General features: G+C 40.5%; 1 protein-coding gene across 1 annotated transcript in view; it reads left to right on the top strand.

Moving 5' to 3' along the window:
- Positions 1-27,096, top strand: part of brinp1 (bone morphogenetic protein/retinoic acid inducible neural-specific 1) — a 112,492-nt gene extending 85,396 nt beyond the window's left edge. Inside the window, exons 6-8 of the mRNA XM_076758512.1 lie at positions 11,893-12,129; positions 16,215-16,437; positions 24,602-27,096. Of these exons, the coding sequence (XP_076614627.1) occupies positions 11,893-12,129; positions 16,215-16,437; positions 24,602-25,742 (1,601 nt within the window). The 3' untranslated portion in view covers positions 25,743-27,096. The remainder of the gene's footprint in view (positions 1-11,892; positions 12,130-16,214; positions 16,438-24,601) is intronic.
- The last annotated feature ends 372 nt before the right edge of the window (positions 27,097-27,468 follow it).

The following is a 27,468-nucleotide window of genomic DNA, read 5'->3' as shown; positions in this document are numbered from 1 at the left end:
GTGTGTCTAATTTTCAAATGCCTATTGACCTTTTACCAGGCAATTAGCTAAAATGCAAACTTTTGGCATTTAAGCTGTTGGGAGGACTCACATCTGGCTAATAAGAAAGATCACGGATCACTGCCAGCATTCCCTAATGTGCAAAATATGCACACTGTGCAACATTTTAGTTGAAGAAGAAGTTTGATTTTACAGTAATCTCTGAACACAATAATTTTAGACATATCTTGCTAAGCCTAAACAGTTATAACCCCAGTGCACCTCCAAAGACAGACTGAACACACAGGAACTGGGTTTTTCTGTCTGGTGGTTTCTGTCTGTTTACTCTGTCCACATGGGTATGAGCTGAGTCAAAATGTGCAGGACTGACTTTCAGGACAAAGGATGAGGTTCAAATGAGCACACTGAACTTGAGTCGACAGTGCTTAACCACCTCACAATTTTCAATGTTTCTTCAATAAAGAACTGAAGGGAAATAAACGCTTATTCACGTGAGGTAATGGCTCACATGTAGACATCAAAGCATGGAGGAGAGAGCTGCACACTTGTAACTCTCCTGCAATCGTTTTATTTTTAACTCCTCTACACATCCTCTGTGTGTGAGACAGGTGGCTTGTGAATGTTCAACACGGCGAGCCTGTGCTTCAAATCAATGAGCTCACGAGGCAATCAGCACGACTAGAGCACATAGAAAGATCATTCAGGCTTCCAATGTCCATATGTCTTAAGAATCAGGTAAGATTCCTTTATGATTTGAGGAAATGACCCCTACTTGCTTAGCATAAAACAAAAATTAAAACTCAGCTGTGCTAGCTGAAATATATCCTGTCAGAAAAAATTACATCTTGGAGATACATGGTTTTCCCAGGACAGGGAAAACATGTCATCCAGATGGTTTGCAGTTTCAATCCTGAGAAAGACAAATGTTGATTCGCTGAATTTGAAATAACAAGGTTGCATCTTGGTTCTCAAAGCGCATCTCCGTCCTCTTTGATCTGCCGTGTTTAACAAAACCGTTCGTGACATAAAGCACAAAGGAAGGTCCAGAGAGCTCAAAAAATGTTTCCCTCATTCGTCATCTTCGGGAAAATAATGCAGCACAAATGTTTCAACTTTCGGCTCAAGGCCTTCTTCAGTGTGCTCTCAAACTGAAGAAGGCCTGTGGCTAACTGGAACCTTCGCCAATGTGGTTGGAACACAATGCGCTGCCTAACCCTGGCTGAGAATAACCAAGTATCAAGTGCACTCCGACTGACTGATTGACTGACTTCGTTTAGGCCCAGCTAAATACATTCTGGGTGGATGAGAAGGGCTTTTTGAGACAGATGTCTAAGGCTGAATCCCATTTCACCCCTTGGCCCTCCCCCTTGGCCCTACCCCTCCGTTTTGCGCGTTCACGTGGAGGGGTAGGGGTGTCCCAATTCCCATTATGACGGAGGGGTAGGGGGAAGTGGTAGGGCTATGTACCCCTCCAAATGGAGATTTTTCCGAGGCACACTCCAAACGGAGGGGTACGACAGTTTTCCCAGAATGCCTTGCAAGACCGGCATTATGGCTGACAGAAGGCCACAAATGTAAGTATTTTCTCCATGAATAAAGTTTTAAAATTTACGAAAATCACTTTATTGTCTATTTTAACGTTGTTTCAATGTGTAGTGGTCATTTTCCTCGTAAAAAATCCCCTGAAAAAAATCGATAGTAGTCGAGGCTTCAGTTACGTGGTTACCGTTGCCAGGCTCAATGCCACTAGCGGTGCTCTGTGGGTAGCCCTGATGATAATCTACAGTGATAACGTTATCAATAATAACTTCGGCAACCTCGCTGCTGGTATTCAGTTACATTGATAGCGTTATGGGATACAACATGCAGGAATGTCATACACAAATCGAATGTGACGGTAGCAGGCCTACGACTAGCAGCAGACAACCGTAAAAAGATCCCAATAGCCCACGCAACAGAGATTACCACAGCGGTAGACGGCATGATTCCCCGAGATCTCCGGCAAACACTTGTCGCATCTGCCTACGTAAGAGGCAGCGGCGACTACTGATGACGTACGCGATTGTCGAAGGGGTGTCCCAATTCGGAGGGGTTGACTTTCGGCCCTACCCCTTGGCACTCCGTTTCAAGGGGCAAGGGACAAGGGGTAGGGCTAAGGGGTAGGGGTAGAAAAGAGAAATGGGATTCAACCTAAGTCCCTCACAGTGAGGCAATGAAGAATGAATTCGACAGCTTTTAGAAATTGTAATGACAGAATCACATACTGTACCTTGTTGCTCGTCTTTTTCTGTCTTGATTGAGTTGATGTGTCAGAATGGTGTGTGTGTGTGTGTGTGTGTGTGTGTGTGTGTGTGTGTGTGTGTGTGTGTGTGTGTGATCTTCCATCGTACAGGAGCCATTTCTGGTGAGCAAAGATAAGCAATGCCAGGAACATTTTTGTCAGCTTTTTCACTAATTTTTTTAATCTCAGTTTGGGTGATTCTAAAACGGTTCTTTTGGAAACCTTTTCACCACGTTGCTTTAATCTTTCCCTTACTCAGCCCATTTATCGTTTCTGCCTATTTTCCTCTTTTTTTTTTTTTTTTATCTCTGCCATTTTCTTCCACTGGGTTTTTTTCCCTCTGATTTTAACTCTACTTTTCATCAAGCCAGACATGTTTTTTTTTTTTTTAATGTTTTTCATTTGGTTGCTTGTCATTTGCCGTGTCTAAAGTATGATTTCACACAGTCTGCACTCTGCAGACAGACAGGTGATCCATATTTTGGACAGTCTAAACATGCACTTTCTGATTATCTTATAACAACTGTTAAAGGTTGGACAAAAGTCCTTTATGTATAATGCTACTGCACCCTCCTCATCTTTTGGAAATGAATAAACTCATAAAAACCTTAATCTACACTAGCTATTTTAATTGCTTATGAATTAAATAAGGGGATCATATTAGTATGCAGCACCATGTGAGTTACAACGAGGATGCAGTAATAGAAAACCCACTCCATTTCATTCTTCTAATTAAACTTTTAATCATGCCTTTTTCCCCCCCTACTTTTATTTTTTCACTCCAAACCTCAGCACTTTATCTACCTTGAGGCATACGCGTAACTGCAAAACTTAACTCAAAAATATACACAAGAAAATGATTACAAACCTGTAACCAAACAGTTTTGCTGCTTTTTCAGCGATTCGCTTTGGTGGAATTAACTTTGGGACGGTCTGAGACAGCACACTGGTTTAAATTAATCGGCAAGAAAGAAGCAAGCTAGTGAGTTTAGTTGTGGTCAAATTTCTCCTGGAGACACTTCTTTCCAAAATAACAGAATTTTCAAAAGGGAATATTTCTCTCTCTCTCTCTCCTTCTCACCCCTGTGGTCTGCTCTTTGTGAGCTGGTGGGGCTGCGAGCCCCAGATAACACAATGCGGATATGACACTCCCTGGATATTCCCTCTGCTTTCACTTAGATTTAGATTAGAATGCTGTAGTGGACTCTGACATCAAGGGAGCTACCTATCAAAGCCTTAACTCTTCTCCTCTTCTCTCCCACAGTTTTGCTTTATAAAATGTTTGGCAAATTAACCAACACTTTCTGCTTTCTCCCATTATTTTTCCTTTTTTTCCCCCCCGAAAAAATCATCAGAATTTGAGATGGCACTGGAACGATTTTTTCACATTAGATTTCATGCATGACTTAGCAAAGCTTTGATCTATCACACATGAAACTTTGCGTTGCTTAAACTTAATATGACTGTGGGGGTTTTCAGTTTTTTGGCATGGTTAGCGCCTGAGTGCTTACTATATGCACAGCTTTATTGGCAGCTAAATACAAGACAGGAGGGCATCAGGATATGTTATTAGAAGAGACTGTTTGTGGACATGCAAGATGAACTCATTGATCCTGACCCAGTCTGCCACTGGATGTGACTTACAGTGTAACCTTGCACAAGTCGATGTGTCTGAACATGATATAATCGACCTATTGCGGATTACAAATTATCAGCTGGGCCAAAGACACATCCTGTGTAGCAAAAGCCATAAATGTGAAGCCACTCTTGAATTTTTAATATCTCATTCATTAGGACGTAGACGGTTTGTTTATTCTCTCAAGTTCAGTCCAAAGGAAAGATCCATGCTACTTAGCTTTACTGCAATTGGGATTTAAATACACTTTTGTTCTCCCATGTTAATTTGTTATCTGTTTGTTTGTCCTCTCTCCAGGCTAAAGCTTAGAAACCCAATGATATTGGTTTTGGCTGGATTCTCACTTTCTTCCTCCACTGGGACATGGAAGTAAAAATAGTTTATTGAGGGGTGAGAATTAAGCCAAAGAGGGAATTAGTGTGTGGTAGTTAAATGGTCTGGATTTTCATTGCTTATTTAAATTACTCTTATTTCAGGTGGCTGTGAGAAAATAGTCCCATTTTTATTTTCTTTTAATATCCTAATTTCTTGCCATGCATGTATTCATCATTGATTTCTGTATTTGCATTGGTGGGATTTTTTAAGTAGCAAAACAGCAGGGACTTTCAGTACTGTTTATTAGGTAGAAGATTGGAACATTGGCGGTATAATTTGATATCAGCACAAATAGAGAAAACACGTACTGGGGGTTGAAAATAGCAAATTGGTTAACTGGGCTAAAGAAAGATAGGCCCGGGAACCTCCACAAGCCATTACCTTGCAAGGACCCAATCACCTCCAATATGGTTGTCATAAATTAGCACCAAAACAAAAGCAAACTAATTTGCCTCTTTCAATCCCCACCGCATGCTTCCTCTCTTTCCTCTTTCCTCCAGTTTCCTCAACAGCCTATCTTGGAAGAGCCATGAGCCTATCTTGGAAGATTTATGAATATGTTAGAATAGCCTGAGCCAACAGTTTTCAAAGTGGTGAAGTGAAAATAAATTAAACTGGCCCTGTAGGCAAGTCGTGCGGAGAGTGATGAATTAGATACTCATTGCTCTGTCGCTCGATGCCTGTCCCTCTTTTCGAGTGAAAACGCTGCAAACACTGTGGGGAAGACAAACAGACATACAAATCAATTAAGTTGTTTCTGATGACAGACTTGTTGAAAAATTGATTTGGACACTAAAGTATATCAGTAAACACAATGTCCTTGGTTACCAGAGAATAATTTACTGAAGGAAAATCTTTGGTGCAAAACATGGAGAGCAAATGTTGGATGAGCACAACAGCAAACACAGAGACGCATTCTCATCATCTTATTCTTTCCGACCCAGTTGTGCTCTCTCTTGCTCTGCGTCTTTCTCAATGGATCAAACAGTCTGGTCTTTCTTTTTCTTTCTCAAACCTGGACACAGAACAAAAGCAAAACATGTGTATTTATTTCACGATACTAATTGCACGGTTTAAAAGATTATTCTAGAAATCATGAGGATACCTGAGCGGCTGTATGTCTGGGTTGTCGCAGGAGCGGTCAGAGGTAATGACCGACCTCCCGGACGTGCCGCCCATGCGTTGGAGCGAGGCAACCATTTCCTTTATGCGTCCTTTTGCCGAGAGAACTGATAACGCTGCATCATTTCCATCGAGATGGATGGCTGCACACATTTTTTCACTTCTCTCTAACATGCTGAAACCCCAGTACCTGATGAAATCTTTCCATGTTGACCTGGAGGTCAGCTTTCAATTGGAAGTGGTCAATCAAGAGTGAGTTTCCATTTGGGCCAGCATGACCATAAATCTCCGCCCCCCCCCCCCACTCCACCCCACCCCCCCCACTTGCCCTTGCCAGCTGCAGGCTGCCATTTCAGCAAGTGCCATGGTTTTCCACTCAGTCTTTTTTCTCTTTCTGTTAGAGTCAGAATTTCATCCATTGATTGGGGTTTTCTTTACTTTATTCTTCTTTTGTATTTAGGGCTGAAGGAACATCTTTGGCGCAAAACATGCCAGTTTTTACAAACCCTTTGTATAACATGTTCCTTAGATTGCAGGTTATAATGTGTGCATGCATAGAAAGATAAGATAAGATGAGTTAAGATAAGATAAGATATAAGTTCATTGATTCCACACCGGGGAAATGACGTTGTTACAGACGGCAATAAAAGCAAGAATAAAGGAGGAGATGTAGAAAAAGAACAAATAGACAAGAAAAAGAATACAAAATAAAATCAAATATACATATAGTAGAGATAGTAGAGTCTCCAGCTGTTATACATGTGCATTATAATATATTTAGATTTAAAGAAGGAGTTAAAATCAGAATGTGTTAATGAGCCAATGAGATGATACACACATGGACATATGAATAACATATTACCACGCATGCCACTTAAAAGGTCGAATATGTAAGTAGCAAAATAAGCAGCCTGGCTCTCAGTTTTCTGTTACTATGAAACAGGTTGTTAATGAATCAGTAGATTGTTCATTCTGAGCAAAGAGTAAAGCCTCCCAATACAAATAGATTAGCATTATTTCTGTATTTAGGGATGTTTGATGTAATTTCTTTGATAAATCTGGGCTTTTGATCTTAGACGTGTATACAGCACATCCTGACACTTTGAGGGCAGTTGTATCTTTTATAGCTGGAATAGAAATGTCAGAGCTTGTCATATGTCTCTCCTCCCCCTCTCCAGGGTTCTTGTAAAACATGTGATTTCTGCAAGAGCCTGCAAAGGGTGTGTACATGTGCTCATACACGAGTGTGTGTGCGTGCACATGAATGTGTGACACTAGTAAGATATCTCACCAGCCGAGGCCCTACTGCTGCTGCTGTGCAGGGACACATGGCAGCTCATGACGGAACAGCTTGAACAGTGCAACTGAAGTGCATAAGCAGCCAACAGCAACCGCATCGCATATTTTGAAATGCAGATAATATTCACTGCGTTTGAGAGTATCCTGCTAATTGAAAACAAAATGACTCCATTCAATTTGCGCAGACTTAGAGGGCATTATTCATTTTCCTGTATAATATATAAAAATAGCATTCTTGCTACTGTGATCTTGCACGCAGGAAAAGAAGAAGAGAAGCAATCAGTTACCTACTTTTACTCCGATTCAACTTGTGTGTCCAGTGTGCAGCACAACTGGCAATAACTCAAAACCATGGAGAGCTCATCTACCTCTCCATACTGCCTGCCCTCCTCCATCCAGCAATTGCTTCAACATGCAATTTCAGCAATTCCCTTTTTCAGGAGGCAGGAGCAGCAAGCCCTGAATGCCAAGACCATTTTTATATGTAATTTATGCTTTCACAGTGATTACTGCACCTGCATCCTTCCGTGCGTTTTGTGTTAACAATATGAATAAGTGGGTTTCTTCAAAGCAAACACTCTAGACATTGTGTGAAACACATTGTGTTCCACAAGTCTCTCTGTTCCACACAGATAGAGTGGTGTGTATCACATATGCATATGCGGGCACTTGTGTGTTAATATGTTCTAGGAAATGGGATTTGCCACATCTCTGTTGTTTGCTGTTTCAAATATACGTGTGCCTCAGCATCAATGTACCATAAAAATCCAAAACACCTCAACAGAGCATTCAAGGAAGAAAAATACATCTTTGTGCAAAACACTGGACATGAAAGGATGTTTGAGATGGAAATGCTGATTAAATTGTCCCAAAACAAGTATTGCCTCACACAAAAAGGAAAATTTCAAGTCGACGGTGCTGTTTGAAAACACAGGCTGCTGCCTTCAAGTGCGCTGAGAACACTCATGATAATCTACGATAATCTACTCAGCACAGACACCGCCACACATTATCCATTTGAATGCTAAGTACACCTCATTCAGAACTTTAAAAAATGCTAACATATTCTGAGAGCTGAGAGTAGCTCCAGTGGAACGTGTTATCCTCTGTCAGGCCCAACACACACACTGTCAAAGACCTAAAGCTCTTTATGTAAAAAAATGAAAAGTGGATAAATAGCTACTTTAGCTGCACCTTTACCTCTTAGTTGTGGAAGAGGCACTCTCGTGTGAAATGGGCCAACGCAGCAAATCTTGAAGCTATATGCCCCCTCTTTTTTAAGTATCTGAAGATCAGCAAGGCGGACTGGGCAGGCCTGGACTGAAGAGAAACAGGCAATCTTCCAGTTCAGAGGTCTTTGGTTTTGTATCATGGCTGCAACGATAACCTCCAATGGTAATTTAATGCCCCTATTGAAGTAATGCACTTTATTGCACCAGTGGATTAAGTAATGATTATTTTGCGAAATTGCAGCCACACAATGGTCAATTAATCTTTAATGAAACTGTAACTTATGAGGCGGAGCGTGGCATTGCAATAAGCAGGCAACTGCTTGCCAAGGCAGTTACAAGCCTCAGTTGCGGCCTACACTCCCCATCTATCACCATGTAAAAATAGAGCACTCTGGAAAGAGATATAACGAAAACGCAAAGTCACAGTTGCAGAGTCACAGACTCTCCATTTTTAGCATTCATGGAATGTTTGTGGGGCTATATCCTGCAACGTACGTGAAGGAAATATATCAGCCTCTGATGTATGCAATGAGATTAACTGCCATTTTGAGGTGCTATTTATTTAGAGCAAGCCAGGCGTTGGGGTTGCAGGGAATTATGTGCACTGACAGAGCATGAAGTAGGAGGTTATCAAATGGTTGCGCGGGAATTCCAATATGCGCCTATTCATTTTATCGGCATGTCTTTAATGATGGTAAGTGTAACTCCGTACTCCAATATCCAGTGTTTTCCTCAGCACAAAATCTGCCTCAAAGCCACGATAAATTGTAGCTTTATAGCCCAATCATTCTCAATGTTTTCACATGTTACTCCACTAACACAACAAAGCGACGAAAGTACTAAGATAAATGTTTTTACTCTGATTAGTTTCTCATTTCATTTTTGGCCCGAGGGCTCCAATTGTCTCGCTCATTCCCCACTGCACTAACAAATGTTGATGGATTTACTTTTATTGCATGACATCATTTCTACACTGGAGTGGGAGGACAAGACATCAAATTTCCAATACTTGAGTACAGCACGTGCTCGGTGGGACAATGTAGAGGAGAGCAGAAGAGGTGAAGAAACAGGAATGAGGAGAGTGATTGATGGAGTGAATGAGAGCCAAAGGATGATGGGGGACGAGTCAAGGGGCATGTGCATGAGTGTTGCGGGAGTAGGAGTGAGTGTAATGAAGTAAGACAGAAGAGATGTGTACAGACACGGAGAACGAGGTAGGGAGAAAGAGAGAGAGAAGCATGGAAAGGAGAAGGGACAGTGAGAAGACATGAGAGGAAAACTTGAGATCGCAAGACTGATAGTGCCGAGCCGAATGTCAGCATCCCGACCGGTTCCTGGTGCAATCCACCACTACCAACACACTGGTATCAGAAAAAGAAAATGTGTGTCCGTGTGTTGACGGTTGGGTTTGGGGTATGAGGTTTGCTCAGACAGAAGAGGGAAGGAGGGAGGGCTGAGGCACTCGGTGTTATTGTGCACCCGGCCGCTGGCACCAGCACTGTCAGTGAGCGGCGTTGATCCGTGAACTTGCCATCTGGATTCTCCCACAAATCACATTAAAGTTTCAAGCCCAGGAATACATCAAGCTAAATGAATATTGGATCCAGGGGCCACAGACAGGCCTGATGGAGAGAAAGCCCTGTGCAACCCAACTCTTTTGTGGTCAGACATGATCCATCCATCCATCCCCTTTATTCCCTCCATCCCTCCCTCCTTCTGTTCCCTTCATTACCGATGGGCAGTGGTTCTGATGAGGTTTAGAGCAGAAGGGAACCTGCTGATACTCAACAAAAGGTACGCATTACAAGGAAAGTTTGTTTGCTACAAAGAGTGTTTGCACAGTTCAAAGTGTTATTGTGCTATACAACTGCAGAGGTGTTTTTTTTTTTGTTTTTTTTTTTGCTTTGTGGTAGCCTTGCATTTGAACTGATTACAAACTATTAGCATCAATAACTGATCTAGAGGAAAAGGGCTGTGCCAAATAGGTTGAAGCTTCACAGCTTGACTCACAACGTTGACATGCAAATTCGAAATCAACATTCGATAGATGGTAACATTGTGATGTTAATTGCAACTTCAGCTCTACCTGCCTTGCTTTAAAAACACAGCTCTGCTCGTGCATTGCCACAGCTACAGTCTGTGACCAATCAGACTGTGCTGTGGGCGGGACATTGAGTCAGACCATAGAGCGGTCACTACAGGCATACATACACAAAAGTATATTCAGAGGCATTTACTGACGAGTTATATTCATTATTAAGGAAGATGATTTAATTAGAAAGAAAAAAGTCACTTAATCTGCTTTAATCCAATCAATCACTTTATTCAAATTGAGGGTTTTGTTGAAGGATTTTTTTTTTTTTTTCTTTTTCTTTGGTGATGACATCATAAAACATGATGACAGACTTTTGAAGCGTCATTGGAAAACCTCAGTTGAAGCTTCAAATGTGAAACATGGCACTCGGCACAGCCCTAGATATGAGTAACGAGCCTTGTTGCCTGAATACACAGCATATGTGTTAGCTTTCTTCAAAAGCTGTCACCACGATGATGGATGTTGAAGCTGCCCTGTGCTTCAGAGTCATATCTTGGCACATATTAAGACTGTCATTTGCGTATCAATTACCCACAGTTTTCTGTCTAGTATGTTGAGAGTGAAAATAAGGAGTGTTAATTGCCACATGCATATGCATAATAAGAGATACCATTTGAATCCATGACAACACCCTGAAAATGATTCATGTGTTCGGTATGAAATTATGTGCTTACTTTCCCTTTCATTCCAACTACATTATGTTGATTTTGCATAAATGGATTCCTATTTTCACCCAAAGGTGAAAATAATACGTGAGCGGTAAAAATAATGCAATCATTCATCATTCAATAACATGTTATGTTCTGGTTCCTGGCTGCATATTTGCTGCTGAAGCACTGTTTGTGCTCAAGTAAAACCTATTAAGAAAATATTGCCTCACCAAGATGCTGTTTCATACAAGAAGGAAAAAAAAAATCTATTTAGTTCTTTTCCAATCCAGTGGCTTGTAGAGCTAGGGATTTATTTTCCCGGGCCTGGACTGAAGAGAAAGGCTTTAATGTTCGCTGTCCAAGCTTCAATTCTATGAGATCCCCAGGGTGAGATATGGATTGGCTCGGAGTCTAAAAATTATAAATACCTTGTCAGTGGTGAGAGTGAAGAGGTGCTTTCAGCTTCAGCCCCAAATTGGCCTCTAGATTACAAATTCAGCTATTGCCATTAGTGTTTAATTAGCAGAATGCTGCAAAGCTGCTAATGCAAACTGCCAGCAAATACAAACGGCAACACTTATTGTTCACCGTGAAGCACATGTGCAAACAGAGGCAATTCTGTGCTAAATAAACCGACAGAGCACAGGAGAGCAGGGAGCAATCACTGTTACACATTGTCACATCATGAGTGACCCGCAGCAGAACAGACAGCTCAAGTTGAACGTATTTTTCAGAAAAATAAATGAGTGCGTATAACACAAAGCAATCTTGGAAGGGCAGTCAGCCATTTCACCGCCCCTTATCCCGTTCTGGTAGCTTTTTTTTTCTCTCGTGTGTTTATTTACTATATGTGATTCTGTTCTTACTCCAAACACCAGTATACATTTGAAATATATAGAAAATGATGAAAAAGTGATTCACCTCACTCTTTGGCTTTCTGCATATTTTCATTCCATTTTATCAAAGCTTCTGCTAAAAAGAAAAGAGTTTATTGTTCAGTGCACTTTTAAGATACAAACAGCATGGAGGCTGCACATTTCAGATTACTGGATTTATGTTGTTACCAATTGCTTCAGTGATTTCCAGCACAAATATACTGGAACAAGGATTGGAATTAGTTTTTTTTTTTTTCTTATATTGACTTGTACTTACATTTAAAATGCATTATGCTTCACTAAAACTTCCATTTATCTCTGTTTCAGGTCTTCAGGTCATCTTCCCAGAGTACCTGCAGGAGAAATTTGTCCAGTCAGCTCTGAGCTACATCATGTGCAATGGAGAGGGGGAGTATGTGTGCCATGACAACCAATGCATCTGTCAGTGTGCCGACGAGTATCCCCAATGCAACTGTCCCATCACCGACATCCAGATTATGGAGAACACCCTGTTGGGGATGTCTGAGTCCTGGGCTGCCTCTTATAAAGACTTTGAGAACTCTGGTAAGATGAAAATTCCTCCAGCTGTTATTTACCATGACAATTATGAAAATAGCGTATAATCTGTTGTGCAGTATCGCATTAAAGATTAAGCTATGTAGATATTTTATACTGTTTTGCAGGGGCAGAATTCCTTATATATTTATGCAGTAGTTTTAATTCTGAAATGCATATTATCGATGGGCACACATGCAGAACTCAGGCAGCTAAAGTAATCTCATAATCTTGCAATTTTGCTCTGGCGTCATAGCTCTCCCTCACTCACTGCCAAATCTACATAAATAATAGAAAATACAATTCTCTTAGGTTCACCGCATAAACTAGTGTGAAACGTTCATGGTGCTACAAGTACAGAGACAAAACTCTTTGACAAGTCAAGGTGCAGGGGTTAAGGTGTGTGCATGGGCAGACAATGCAATTTATTTATTCCAACACCAAAAACTGGGGTTCAGTTTCAGTCTTCAACCAACTGTAAACATTAGTTTTCCTCTGACCATCATGGTGCTCTTTCTTTAACCTGTGTTCAACTGTTGAACATAGGGGCCATAGAAACCTGTTTTCTTACTTGGGTATGAGGATTTGTCATTTGTAAGGAAAGGAAACTTTCATATGTCAAATGCTTGAATGTCATGGCAAGGAATGAATTCTCTCATACAAATGTATCTGCTTTCATGAATGCAAATGCAGACACAGTGGGGGGAAAAAGCGCAGCTCGTGCCCAGTTGTTACATGGCAAGGCACCGTGTCTATCTATTATTGATATGATATAAAAGTGTCCCAATAAAACCTGCCAGCAACAGATAAATATATTTATGCACCACAGAAGAAAGTTAATGTGAGTCATGGAGGTCACCGAGTGCAGTGCATCTGTGAAGAGGTGCTTGAAAATGAAGTACACAGGAAGAGTCCAAAAAAAGAATTTATATAAATGTGTAACTGACCCAGAAAACAAAATGCCTTGGTAAGTGTGCAGTGCACACTCCCCAAAAGAAGAAATTAAGGAATCGCTGTCTTTCTCAGAGTCAGAGTGAACATTTGTCCAAAAATGGAAGAGCATCATTTTACTCAATTTGTATACTTCAAAACCACTAAAATATACAACGTGATATCAGATTATTCAGACAGACTGTACAATTTACTGTATGCAACCACAACAACAGACAACAATCAATGTCCGATAATCTTTTTTATGAAGGATTGAATTAGACACAGGTTATTCCAGCCATGCTGTTCAACATCCAGTGACACCGTGGTTATATCTTCATGCTAGTGAATTATAAAGATCTCTGCCCCAGCATGATAAAACGAAAATGCAATTTAATGTAATCACTACAGAGAGTGAATTTGTATTATGAGTTGCGTTTTTTTTTCCCCCTCACTTTATTATTAGTTAAGTAAAATGTTATGTTGATTGAGATATATCCTGTTAGGACACCTTTCTTCAGCTGATAGCAATATGTACGGTGCCTTCTCTACAAAGACCCCTGTTTCCTCTCGGGAGAAACTTCTTTGGTCTTGTCAGTTGCTTTTTAAAAGGAAGCAGAAGAGGTGATTTGATTTGCCACGACTGATATCACCGTCTACCACGTCCACAGATAATGTATTTTCCACTACCGACATTGCTGCATTTGTGCATCCGTCCAAAAAATTACCACGTCAGCTACATATTCTACATGCTCAATATGTTCTCCCTCTTTGCGCTACTATTGGCTGATGAAAAAAAGTCTTGGTTCAGATGGCACATTGATTTAATAAAAGTTTGGAATACATGCTGGAAATCTTTAAGCTTCTACAAAAGTACGAGCAGGTTCAGTTGATTTGATGCTTTGATGTTTTGGTTTTGTGCTTCGTTGGGGCAAATTAGAAATGACAAAGTATTTGTCATTATATTTCTGGGACCCAACAAATATAGAAGTATTGGCACAAATGGTAAGATGGAGTTAAATTAGGGAGAGCTGTAATCTCCAGATAAAGTGCTGGGTAACTTGAAAAGAATGACTTGAGTCATTCGATGGACTACATGGACTCTTTGGTAGCTTAATTAAGGATGGGATCCTTGATGGCTTTGAAGCATGTGTGAAAGGAATTGGCATCTGTTGAACCAGCAGGGAATGACTTTATCATGGATTTTAATGGTGAGGGAATCAGACTTTTCTGAATATTGGGTGCCGCTGATACCGAGCTCTTCGAAGAAATCAGCGAGGGGGGTAAGAGACATCTCTGAAAACTGGGTGGAGGAGTGTGGAAAGTTCAAAACAGGGGAGGAGAAGAAATGTGGCCTCTTTGAAGAAAAGGGGGAAGGGAGCTCTGACATGCCTGAGAGGAGAGTGGAGGAAATTCTGACATTTCTCGGCTGTTACTGAAAAAGAGCTCTTAACTCTGTGGTTAATGCTGTCAGACCGTCTTGGAGGGGTCTGTAGGAGGGTGCTGGCTTACTGTACAGGTCTTTGCATGTCTTCAATATGGGGCTCTGTTCCTTTCGGAGTTGACTGTGCAGAGACTTTGCATTCTCTCCAAGAACATTTGTGTTATCTTTTCCTCCACAGCAGATATTGTGGCACCCCCATTTCATACATTAGCTGCGATAGACCATGTGTAGCTTTGCATCATCTAAGCTATGACAGCATAAAGATGAAAAGTGAACCCTTAGCAGAGATGGTTATCTTTGTGCCAGGCTGACATTGCTAAGGAGACATTTTTAGGCGTGAAATTGTTCACTCTATTATTTATAATGATGTGCTTAAATTTCTTTGGAGATAATGATGAACTACTCTTGAGTCATTTTACTCAATATTTTCTTAATTAACACCCGAGATAAAAGATTCCTTGTCCTCATGTGTTTGCTGCTGAAGTTGTAGTAACATCTTCATGCCCACTGTTGTTATAAAATAGAGCTAGTGTTGAAAACAGAGGTCAGAGAGATGGGCTCACGGGATGTCTAAGGAGACAAGCAAGAATAATCAGAGGCAGAAAGAGGAACGTGAGGACAATCATCACCACTGGTGGTAACAAATGTATTTGGGCAGTGCTCTTCAGTAAGTGTGTGGGAGTAAGAGGGTGTTTACTGCACTGATGGTCTCAATTCTATGCAAATACTCACCATAGAGGCAATCCAAAAAATAAATAAGCCGAGGATGTCAGACCACATATTTAAGTGAATAAGACGAGTCAGAATGTGGGTGTTCATTGGCCATGCTGCATTTGAAACTATAGGACTGACATAGAGTCTTTGAAAACATAAGGCATATAGAGGCCCTTCAGATGGTCCCTCTGCAGTGTACCAGAGGCAAATGGCTTTCATTTTGGATGAATTGGCCAGATCAAATTTTGGTCATGACAGCAGTTTCATGTTCTTCCTTAGAAAACGAAAGCAACTTACTTGCTTACTGGAAGCTTTGAGACAACACTGAAAACTTATACTAAGAAAGGTTCATTCTGACAGAGTGAAAGGAAGGTTTGTTTTGTCTCCCGCTCTGCTAAAATGCCTAAACTGTTGTTTGTCACAGCACCAAATTTACTCCGGCACTGCTGTTTATTACTGTAAACAGTAATTGTAGATGGACAATGTACAGACGGACTAAGAGATTCAAGAGTCACTCACCAGTCCTGCAAACAGTCTCAACGTTTCTGTTGCTTGTTTAGCTGCTTGTTTGTCTGTTGCTTGTTTAGCTGGATAAATGAATGGAGCATCTCTGTCAAGCAAACCCACTCACTAATATTACACTGTTAGTATTTGCTTGAAAACACGCCGGTAGGTCCACTGATAGATGCTATGGAAACGTCAGTATAACTCACTTGCTTAAAGAATAGATATAACCTGCTCTCCTTCACTTTAGATGTTCTATTCTGATTATTATATTATTATTATACAATTACATAATTATTATATTAATAACATAGTACAAAGTGATTTATTATATTCTCAAATACAGAAGGTTATATCTTTGCAGCTCTGCATTTTGCTTTATCACAGCTTCACTTAAGTCTTCACTTCCACTTTTTTCTGTGACACCACCACATTCTCGCTCCCCTCCTTATCTCTCTGTTTTACAATCTGCTCTCTCGCTCCATCCCTCTCTGTCATCCAGATGAGTTCAAGTCCTTCCTGAAGAGGTTGCCCTCTACTCACTTTCTGCCCATCAGCAGTGTGCATCTCCTGTGGGGCAGCGACTGGGACCTTCAGGCCCGCTACAGGCTCCTTCAGAGCTCCCTGGAGATCCAGCGGCGCAGGATTCAGCGCACTGCCCGCAAGCTCTTTGGCCTCAGCATCCGTTGTCACCACAACCCAAACCACCAGATACCAAGGGAGAGGTGGGTAGAAATACGACCTCAGTATGGAAATTAGATGCGGATTAGCTCAGCAGCATAAGGCAAGGATGCTGTTATTGATGTTGATATTTTTGGATATTTTCTTTTCCAAGTGCTGGAAAAGCAGACGTGAAAATGTATACCCACAAAGGAGTGACATCTTTCAGTGAAATATCTCCTCTAAGATGATGTAGGGTGTTTTATTTTGATTGTTGCTTCTTGAAGCATGCACAGTAAAGATGTCATTTATTATATATTTCAGCTTATGGTTCTGTTGTTTCTGTCCATCACGTCAACTTAGTGCTGAGCGCTGCACATGCCCAAAGCACTCTTGCTCACTCTTGTATTTCACATCGCAGTCTGAAAAGAAAATGTAGCTGTGGGAGTTTTCTTGATAGGTCATTGCACACATCTGTCACCACCTACTGCAGTTGCAGCTTAAGAGCCCTGCTGCGGATGTGCCATAGTGTCAGCACTGCCTGAAATGCCAGGAATTTCCCCACCCGCTCTGGCAAATATCAGAAAACACTGCAAAATATGCAAAGTTTCCAAGTGCCACATGAAACACCCCTAAAACTGTTCTGTGTTGGGGATGTCACCATACAAATGGAAACAGAATCTGTAAAATATTCATTTAAGTGGTCTGAAAATGAGCAGTTGTCAACTGTCACTGACAGAAAAGGAGCACACCCACATTTGTGTGTGAGAGTTGGCTGAGGTTTGTTCTGAAGTGTTATCAAAGAGCCGCAGTATGCGCTTCCTCTTCCATGGAGTATGCATCAAGGGTGCCTGATGGCACTGGAAATAAGAGCAGTGTGTTTATTTGCTTGCTTGTGTGAGACAGCTTTGCATCAGATGGAGGACTTATTTGTTTTCATTACCTCTGTGTGTGTGTGTGTGTGTGTGTGTGTGTGTGTGTGTGTGTGCGCGCGCCTATGTGCTTTGCATACATGTGTGAATGAGGCATAAGTGGTCTATAGCTCACAAAGGGGTTTTAAATTCAGCTTTACTGTTCTTTTTTCATGTTGGTATAAACTGTTGTACAGAAATTCATTTTGTTTTATTTCATTCCAAGTCTCATTAACTCCCTTTTTTGTTTTAATAATAATAGTTATCATTATTTTATCAATATTTAAGTGCATTGTACAAGTTGTGATGTTAAAAAGGCTATGGTTTTTATCACATATTTGTGAGTTTGCCCTATGCATGTGTACAGTCAGTATAGTCACATTAAGATCTACTTGTCTCTTCCTTTGTCCCTGATTCAAGAAAAGCGCCCCCCATACCAACAGGGACTCCAACCCTCACCTCTCCTCTGGGCAGCAAACAACAGCTGATCAGAGGATGAGGGAATTGAGGCAAAGCTGAAGGCCCATAAAGCATCAGCCCAAGTGTTTTCAAGTTGCGTGCCAACCACCTCAGGGAGGCCTTCCAGCACATCCTCAACCTGTCAGTGAGACTGCAGAGGGTGCTGACGATGATGTGAAAAACATTGTTCCTGGCCCCAGTGGCCAAGAATGGGCACACCGGGGTTCTAAATGACAGCAGGCCAGATCCCTTGTGAGAGACCATTTAGATCCCCTCCAGTTCATACATTAGGCCGACAATGGGGAGGATGAGGCTGTCATCCACCTGCTCCTCTCTGCAAACTCCCACTTGGACAGGGAGTGTAAGAATCATGTTCATTGACTACTCCAGTGGTTTAACGCTATCCAGACTCCTCTGCTGGAATAATTTCCCAGCTGCGCACGTGCAATCACAGATTACCCCATCAGCACCGTAGTTTTTGAAATGGTAAATGGACTGCATTTATATAGCACTTTTATCCAGTTTACAGTTTTACTTCTCATTCGCATTCAGACTCTGATGGCAGCGAGCTACCATGCAAGTTGCTGGCTTGACCATAGAGAGCAATTTGTGCTTCAGTGTCTTGTCCAAGGACACTTTGACACGTAGACAGGAGGAGCCAGAGGAGTTAGAACCACCAACTCTGTGATCGGTGGATGACCCGCTCTACCTCTCCAGCAACAACCAACACTTTGCAACTCTGTGTCAGATCAACAAGTGGCGAGCACAGTGGCTCCTCAGGGGGCCATACTATCTTAACCTTTACGTGTTACAACATTCAAAATCATGCTATCCTCAGAGGTTCCCAGAAAACCTATTCATAGTGCTGTTAAGGGAGGAAGGAGATATTCAAGGAGTCAATCCTATCAAATCAAGGTAACCAAGATAAAAGAGATGACGAGGTGCTTTAATAGTAAACCTGGGGGATGATTACCCTTACAGTGAAATCATCTCTCAGGTTTATTAACACTAATAAGAGAAGTGTAGTACTGCAATGCAAGTACCTGTATGCAATATGAAGAGGCGACATTAGAACTTGATCCTTCTTAAGAGGGCTGTTGCTCTGCCATGATGCTGCAGGTGGCTAACGCTGACTTTTGCAATGTGTTAGAAAAATAAGTCAAAAGAGAAAAGGAGCAAAAAAAAAAGCTTTTGTGATGCTTTGTTGCCTTGGAAACCTAGTTAAGAAAGCTGGTTGAGTCATGGAGGTGAGCTTGGACTCACTAGGATATATTTTATATGTGTAATGTATTTCATATCACCAACCACTACCTGCTTAATAAGCCTTGTTAATCATGCAGGCAATGTTCATGCAGGCATAATTCTGAATATGAGTAAATGTACAGTATATTAATACAGTAGTTAAGTTAAAAATAGAGGGTGAGGATATAGAGGTACTGTAATATGCATCCAGTGATAAAGTATTGATTGACACTACAGCAGAGAAGACTGATTCATACTTAATGAACCAGCTCCCCTTTAGCTTGATTTTATCTCATAATTCTTACATGCAGCCTTAAAGCATCCATATTATGCCAGTCGTAGAATGGTTTTTATTTTAATTAAATTATGGATGCAAAAAAACGAGAAGAGGTTGTTACTTATTACCCATTGCAATTATTATGATGTAAACTTATGATATGATGTCAAAGTTATCCCAGAAAAACAAAAGTTTTTGTTCTAAATCATGCTGGTACTTGATCATTTCATATTACATCTGCATGAGGTCGGCCCATATCTGCACATCAGCTAATGAAACAGGCATCAGAAGCATTGTTGGCTGGCCATAATTACAATTACAATATCACCACCTTATCACAACCTTTTTCTAGGTTTACCTCACCGCAAGGCTTCCATTCATTACAAGCATCGTAAATTCCTGTTGTGAACACTCACTGCAATAACTATGTGGAGATTTTATGGCTGAACTGTATTGGATTTGCCATTGCATTTCCTGTAATGAGTAAAGCAGCTTGCTCCAAGTAGAATGAACATAGCAGTTTGTCTTTGGTATAAATGATTAATAGTGACAGATATGAAGTTGCATCACTCCCAGCCAAATCATTTGCATCCGAGCTATGCATTGGCTTTAATTATTCATTTTCAAAGTCAAGCGTATTTACAAATATGAATGTACCCTCCATATGATGCATTGCTCTGCTCTAATTTCTATCGACTTTGATGTGACACTGCTTTAATAGTTTTTGCTAAAACATATCCTGTCCAAATGTTTGTGTTTGGTTCTATACTGCAGATATCCTGTCACATGAAACAACCAAAGATATTGCTCTCCCTCAAACTGAGCCCCAAAAAGGTCATAGTGGGAAATTTTTTCGGACTTAATTTTGTGTTGCCTTATATAACGTTTCGGGTTACCTCGTAATACTTCTTCGCATTCCCCCGATCCATAGGAACAGTAAGTGTGTGCAGCTATGATACACTATCAGTTTGGAAACACTACAGAAAGGAGAGATGATGTGACACCTTACATTATGCATTTATTTCTCATTACTCCTTTCAAAAGGCAGACCTCTGACAGCATACAGCCACTGGCTGTGAGGAGCTTATAGTTGATATGACAGATTTGTTACAATACACCACAGGATTTCAGCAATACACTAGATTCAATACAATGTCCCGCCAGCACAGCCAGGTCATTTCCCTGTCCACATATAAGTCCTGCATAGGTGTTACACCCATTATAAACTAATGTGTCTATGATGACCAAACAGCCATAGCTACAATTACAGTGACAGTGACGGCAACTGCCAAAGCTATCATTTGGCTGTAGTCATAATCACAGCTCCAGCCTGTCTCAAGCAGCCTTGGCAGCTGTCAGTGAGAGTAAGGTAAACTAGCTCGACTACAAACCTATCGCACTGCAATAATACAGGCTTGCACCTTAGACCACAACCAGACAGTGTCTACTACATAGAACCATACCATAAGACAGCCCAGCCTTTCTCAAAAATATTGAAAGATAACACAAAACTTATTGCAAGGTAACACAAACAAATTCCTACTATGCCCCTAAATCTCACAATATTGTTAATATGATCTGTTGGTCTTAGGTCGTAGGTTTATTTTGATCAGAGGTGAATTCCAGGTGGAAGCAATGATGTCTGTCATCTGAATATCAGGGCTGCTTGATGCCCCATTACAAACACACAGTACACTCGAATTCATGAAAACAAACAGCGTCTGTTCCAGTGTATTTTCACTTAATTTCCTTTGGCAAATCTAAGCCAAGCCATTGCTTTAGATGGAAACAAATAAGGCACAAATAAAACTTGCTACATGATGCACTCACATGGCTTGTTGAGGGAGACCATTGTAGAATAGGACATATTTTTGTTCTGTGTCTTAGAAAGGATATTTCAACAGTCATTGCAAAACAATTCAAAGGAGGGATCATTATGACTATGCCTGTGTCCAATGCACTAAAAAATAATGGGAATAATTTTATATGTGAGGCACCTGTGAAAGCATGTCTATGTCATTTCCAGTGGGGCAAAAAAAAACAAAACATACACGTACATATATATAAACTATGTTTGAAAAATGTTTTGTATTATGCAATATGCTGAGTTACTAGATGGAGTGTGTCACATCCACTTTAGCTGTTGGCCAAGAAATCATTTGTAAAATTTGCAAGTTACATGTCAAATGAATATGCAAGTTTGATCTCTTAAATCTAAACCCAGTTATCCACAAACATCCACAATGCAGTAGCTTTCAAACTTCAGCAGCTGAAAGTTTTCCTTCACAATAATCACATGGTTAAGTTCCTCCAAAGATTTCTTATTTTGTAGTAGGGATGTGCTGCTATCAAATTTTCGTGGAATGACTATCGTGGCCAAGTTATCCTGATAATCATCAAACTTTGCACAAACACAACTAGTAGAGCTGAGATATGGTAAAAATTCATAGAAAAATGTTCCACAGTGATTGGATCTGATTTTATCAAACCTAAAAACTGGACTTAGACTCTGCAACAGAAATAACACCGAATGAATTTAAAACACCAACAAATAAAACCAGATTTGTTGCTAGATGTTCAATAAAGTTCACTAGAAATTACTTTAAATTCAGCATATTGTCTGTGTCTCATAGTTTGTATGTGCTGTACACCCATTCATGTTTTCATATATGTTACTATTGCATGTGTTAACTGACACAACTGACATGACAGCTTTGCTTTGTGTCAGTCATGTAAAATGCATGTTTGCTCTCTCACTGAAGGTTATGACTCAACACCCATAAACTAGCTGTTCTTCAGTAGGTTTACTCGCTAATGATAACATTGCAAGTAACGGCCAGAGTAGCAAGAGCTCAAAGCCAGACAGACGTAGAGCCTAGCTGGCCCTGCTGTGACTTGCTTTAATAAAACTGGTATACTGGCATATCTCTGTTTGGCAGCTCCTTTTATATTCATACAGGAGCAGACAGCAAACACATGCTGGAGGAAGCTAACATGATACACCCATCTCTCCAACGACACTCCAGGCCAAACTGCAACATTACAGAGAGGCAATGGAAAATGATATAAAATCACAAATACAGTGCCTGCACCAGGAGATTAAGACATTTCATCTCTGGGAAGAGGAAAAAGCAGACATCAATACACTAGTGCACATACGAAAACAAGCTCAAGAAATAGCTACTCCGCAAAAGGCACATACCAAGTCTATGATGGAACAAATGGGGAAATCAGTGTGTGACACCATCAGCTGCAGCACTGGAAAGAACACATGAATTCATGGCAAGAGTACAAGAAAATACACAAAAAATGCGCAGGTCAGGAAAATTGAAGCCAAAGATAAAATCTGAGAATAATTCATATTTAGGGGTTGCCAGCTCTCAAGCGTTTGGCATGAGACATAAGCTGTGATATTCTGTCTCATGCTGTCATGTTGCAAACAAATATCATGCCAAAGAGAAACCGGAATAGACAAACAAGGCGTGGCACTTTCGAACAGATGAAATACTTGCAGAGCACATTAAAAGCCACATTGACTATGCAAATCTTTAATTAACAATAACACTTAAAGGACACTCAAAGTATATATTCAGAGACATATTATCTTACGCAACACTTTTAATCAAGAAACTGCACAGAGAAAAAGAAACGGGAGTCATGGACAAAATATTTAAATTAGATCTGTGCTATTCAGTTTCTCCTTCACCAGATTTAATATAAGGAGAATACATCCTCTCCAGACTGGAGGCAATCTGCTTTTATCCACAAAGACAAGTAACCTTCTGACTAATTCAACACATACATTTTGCCACTGAGAGACTTGGTAAAATTCAAGCATACTGAATTAAGGGAATGGATGCATCCAGATTACACTTAATCCATAGGAAATAAATAATACCTTTAAATCCTTTTTTTATGAAGTTATAGTCTTCAGAACCATCAAGGATTCATCACTTATACAGATTTGTGTTTTGTTTTTTATGTTTTTATTTTTTGGATTTATTCATTTCTTTTTGAGGACTTGGAACATCTAAAGGAGTTCCTGGAGCATATGCAGCACTATACTGTATATCAGAGTTTTACAAGAATTCATTAATTAGATCTCATGCACTTAATGTGGCATTTGATGTTCTGCTGTTGCACAGACTATTTATCATGCAAGTGTCTCCGCCATGTGAAAAACCCTTGATACCCAGAAATGTACAGCCAATTTAGCTTACTGGATGCTAATACACTATCATGATACTGGTTAACCCACCTGCATGGTGCTTCTTTGGGTCATTTCTTTGAATCAGATGGGCGATCCTGTGGATAAAAAATTACTCAAGGAATAGCAAAATTATGGATTTTTGAAGAGTACATGAACATCTGATTGGCAATATTAAAATCACCTTGGCATTACAAGCAGTGATTACAATAAATGGCAAAAGACTGCATTCAATGACCACTGAAAGTACTGACACTATGTTTTGTAAAGATGTTTTGTGTGGGGTGTTATTGACTATGTACACTTTAAGTTGATGCTTACAATTCTGAAAATACAGGTCTCAAGAGCCTGCATATTTGGGGCAAGGTGTGCAAATATGGGATCATGAAAATTGCAGCACCTTCACTTTATCCCAGCCTCAATTTGAAGCCAAAATTAGTGGCCTCAAACAGTGTGCCTCCACTGTCCTCTATAGAAGATCTGCTCTGGGCTCACTTTGGGTATAGCTTGGGGGCTTTCTGGCCTGCCGGAAATGCAATGTCATCCATCATAGTTAATCTTTAGGTTCATTAACATGTCAAGCCAACCTTGACCAGCCTTCCCCTCTTAAGAATCAGGATTCAGAATTCACCTCCTACAGTCAGAAAAGAAGTTCCAGCACTGTCAAGATGACAAGAAAAGATGCCTGAGGGGAAAAGATGAGACAAGATAAGAATAGCAAGTAATGCCTTCCACCTCAGGGAAATAACGCAACTCCTCCCCTTGAAGGGAAGAAATTATCCTATTCCCTGACTATCCTGACTAGATGGTTTTCATGTGCACATTGCTACCAAACATTTGGGTTTGGCTTTTCATTGTTTTTTTGATTCTGAAGGTTACTTGAAGCTATTAGAATGGTACAGCAATCTACCCCAGTTAACTCAATGATGGATTTGTTTTTGTATGTTACTGCACCTTTGAGTAATACAATGTAGCAGTGGAAAAGGTCAAATGCCTTGAAAAGTTTTCCAAAGTTTTAAAGTGCATTACCACACAGTTAGTATAATTAAAACTGCATGGTGTCCATAGTGATAGATTCATCTGACCACTGTTAATGCTTCTTTCCACATTTTTGTTTTCTCCTCTCTCTCTAGGTCTGTGATGCAGTGGCTCAACAGGGTTCAGTCCTTCCTCTACTGCAATGAGAATGGGTTCTGGGGGACCTTTCTGGAGAGCCAAAGGACATGCGTGTGCCACACAGGTGTCACCCTATGCCAGCGACCCATCCCATGTGTCATAGGTGGAAACAACAGTTGTGCCATGTGCAGCCTGGCCAACATCTCACAATGTGGCTCCTGCAACAAGGGCTACAAGTTGTACCGTGGTCGATGTGAGCCTCAGAATGTGGACTCAGAACGTAGTGAGCAGTTCATCAGCTTTGAAACTGATCTGGACTTTCAGGACCTGGAACTCAAATACCTGTTACAGAAAATGGATTCCCGACTGTACATTCACACTACTTTCATCAGTAATGAGATCCGACTAGAGACCTTCTTTGACCCTCGATGGCGCAAGCGCATGTCCCTGACTCTCAAAAGTAACAAAAATCGGATGGACTACCTCCACATGATAATCGGTCTGTCTATGAAGATCTGCCAGATGCGAAATAGCAGTATTGACCCCATGTTCTTTGTTTATGTCAACCCATTCAGTGGTAGCCACTCAGAAGGCTGGAGCATGCCGTTTGGGGAACATGGTTACCCCCGCTGGGAAAAAGTACGACTGCAGAACTCCCAGTGCTTCAACTGGACTCTCCTGCTGGGCAACCGGTGGAAGACCTTCTTTGAGACGGTGCACATCTACCTGCGTAGCCGTGCTAAGATTCCAACTGGCCTACGCAATGACACAGGACAGGGTCCAGTGGATCTTGCAGACCCTAACAAGCGGCAGATCTACATAAAAATATCTGATATCCAAGTGTTCGGCTACAGCCTGCGCTTTAATGCCGACCTGCTCCGTAGTGCTGTGCAGCAGGTTAACCAGTCGTACACACAAGGAACTCAGTTCTACTCATCCTCATCTGTTATGCTCCTGTTACTGGACATTAGGGATCGGATTAACCGCCTTGCCCCTCCATCTGCACCTGGCAAACCCCAGCTGGACCTCTTCTCTTGTATGCTAAAGCATAGGCTCAAGCTCAACAACAGCGAGATGATTCGAGTAAATCATGCCTTGGACATGTACAGCACAGAGATACTAAAACAATCAGATCACCTGACTGCTAAACTCTGTTGAACATAGTAACGTTAAGATAAGGACAGCAAAAAGAAACACCCAACAAATGAACTATGAGGGGATATTAATCTTAATTTTGTTTTCTCTTTTTCATTTTTGGACCTTTTCTGCCTTTTGATGTAATATTAACTTTGTAAGCATAATTCTTAAAGAGACAAAGGAAAAAGGCAGTGATGAAAAGAATTTCAGGCAGATAAAGAAGATTTATGGAACCACTATAAGGACTGTATCATATTTGTCCCAGCATGTCTGTCATTCCCTAAAAGATCTTAAAAGAGAGAGAGAGAGAAAAAAAAAAAAATTAAATCTATGTACTGGTGAAAATGAGGCCTTGATTTTACTCCGAGGGATCAAAAGGTTATATCTGAAACTGCCATTCTTTACTTGGAAAAAACATTTTTAAAGGAATAATGACATAACACAAGGGCAGAACAGATATCCTTTTATTTCAGCTAATGTGCAAAATATTTCAAACATAATGGACAGTTTAATATTAAAAATGTTTATACATTGTAAGGATTAAATAGCCCTAGTGAGTAAGTAGTCAACACATTACTTATAGACTCTTTATTACATTTCAACCCCACAGCAAATCTGAATTGCTCTTTGTGAGTTATGAGGCACTCTGTCATTGTTCTGACACATAAGGCACACAGCAGGGCAGTAATGGATAGTCATGTCAAATAACAAAAAGCCAGCTGTTTATATATACATATATATGTGAGTGAATGTGTGTGTATGTGTGCGTGTGCAAATGTGCGTACACCTTTTTTTGGCTTGATGCTTATTGCTGTTCGTTAATTGAATGTGTCATTTGAGATTGACTCCAGTCTAAGCTAAATCTTGCATTTGGAGCGCTTCTTCCCGTGTTTGAAATTCAAGCTGTGTTTTTCACAAGGCAGTACCTCCTGGTGCGTGAGTGCAATATTGTGGTCTGAAGATTTAACAATCAATGCTATTTTGTACAGCTTTGCAAAATGTACATGTTGTGACTGCTGATTTGTGGAGCTTTTCAGCACCAAGAGCAAAGTGTAAACATTCATCATTCAGGCACATTTGCGAGACAACTTAAAGCCATACACTTCCCTGAGGTAGACATACAGTAAGACATAAAGTCCATCCCCGTTTCACAGAGTACTTACTTCATAACATGACAAAAAAGTGTTCCATGTGTATGTTTTTATTTTAGTCTCTCAGTTTTTAGATAAGAGCACAGCAAAAAGACGGATGACAAGAGAAGGCATATTATGTTGGATAAGAATCGTGTTGTAAAGCCATTGAATTTCTCTGTTGTGCCACAGGAAAAAAAAAAAAAAAGAAGAAAAAAAATGGTTATATTAAAGCTTAAAATACCTTTTCGGCAGTGTTTAATCTGTAAGCTTTTTATGTAAAGATTTCTGTTTTTCTTTCCAGATATGAAATTTAACCTTGTTTTGCATGTTGCTGGAAACATCGACAGAGCTGCAACGTTGTTTAACACCTTCAATCATCAAACTGAAATATGAAACACTACCTATGTATTGTTGGTCACACTTTATTTGGGTAATCTGATGCTGAAACATAACTATCGCTGATGACTTTTTATAGGTCCAGTCCATTTACCTGCATGTTTGTTAACAACAGTGAAGGCAAGGTCACTCACGTCACACAACCAAGCTGTTCTGGACTTAGATGGGATGAACTTAAAAATGAGGCGACTTCATATTCCCTGCCTTGGCACTCAAAC

Source organism: Chaetodon auriga, chromosome 19 (genome assembly GCF_051107435.1).
Source record: "Chaetodon auriga isolate fChaAug3 chromosome 19, fChaAug3.hap1, whole genome shotgun sequence".
Lineage (NCBI taxonomy): Eukaryota > Metazoa > Chordata > Actinopteri > Chaetodontiformes > Chaetodontidae > Chaetodon > Chaetodon auriga.
Note: the sequence above shows the minus strand (reverse complement) of the source record. Positions and strands in the feature narration are given on the sequence as shown.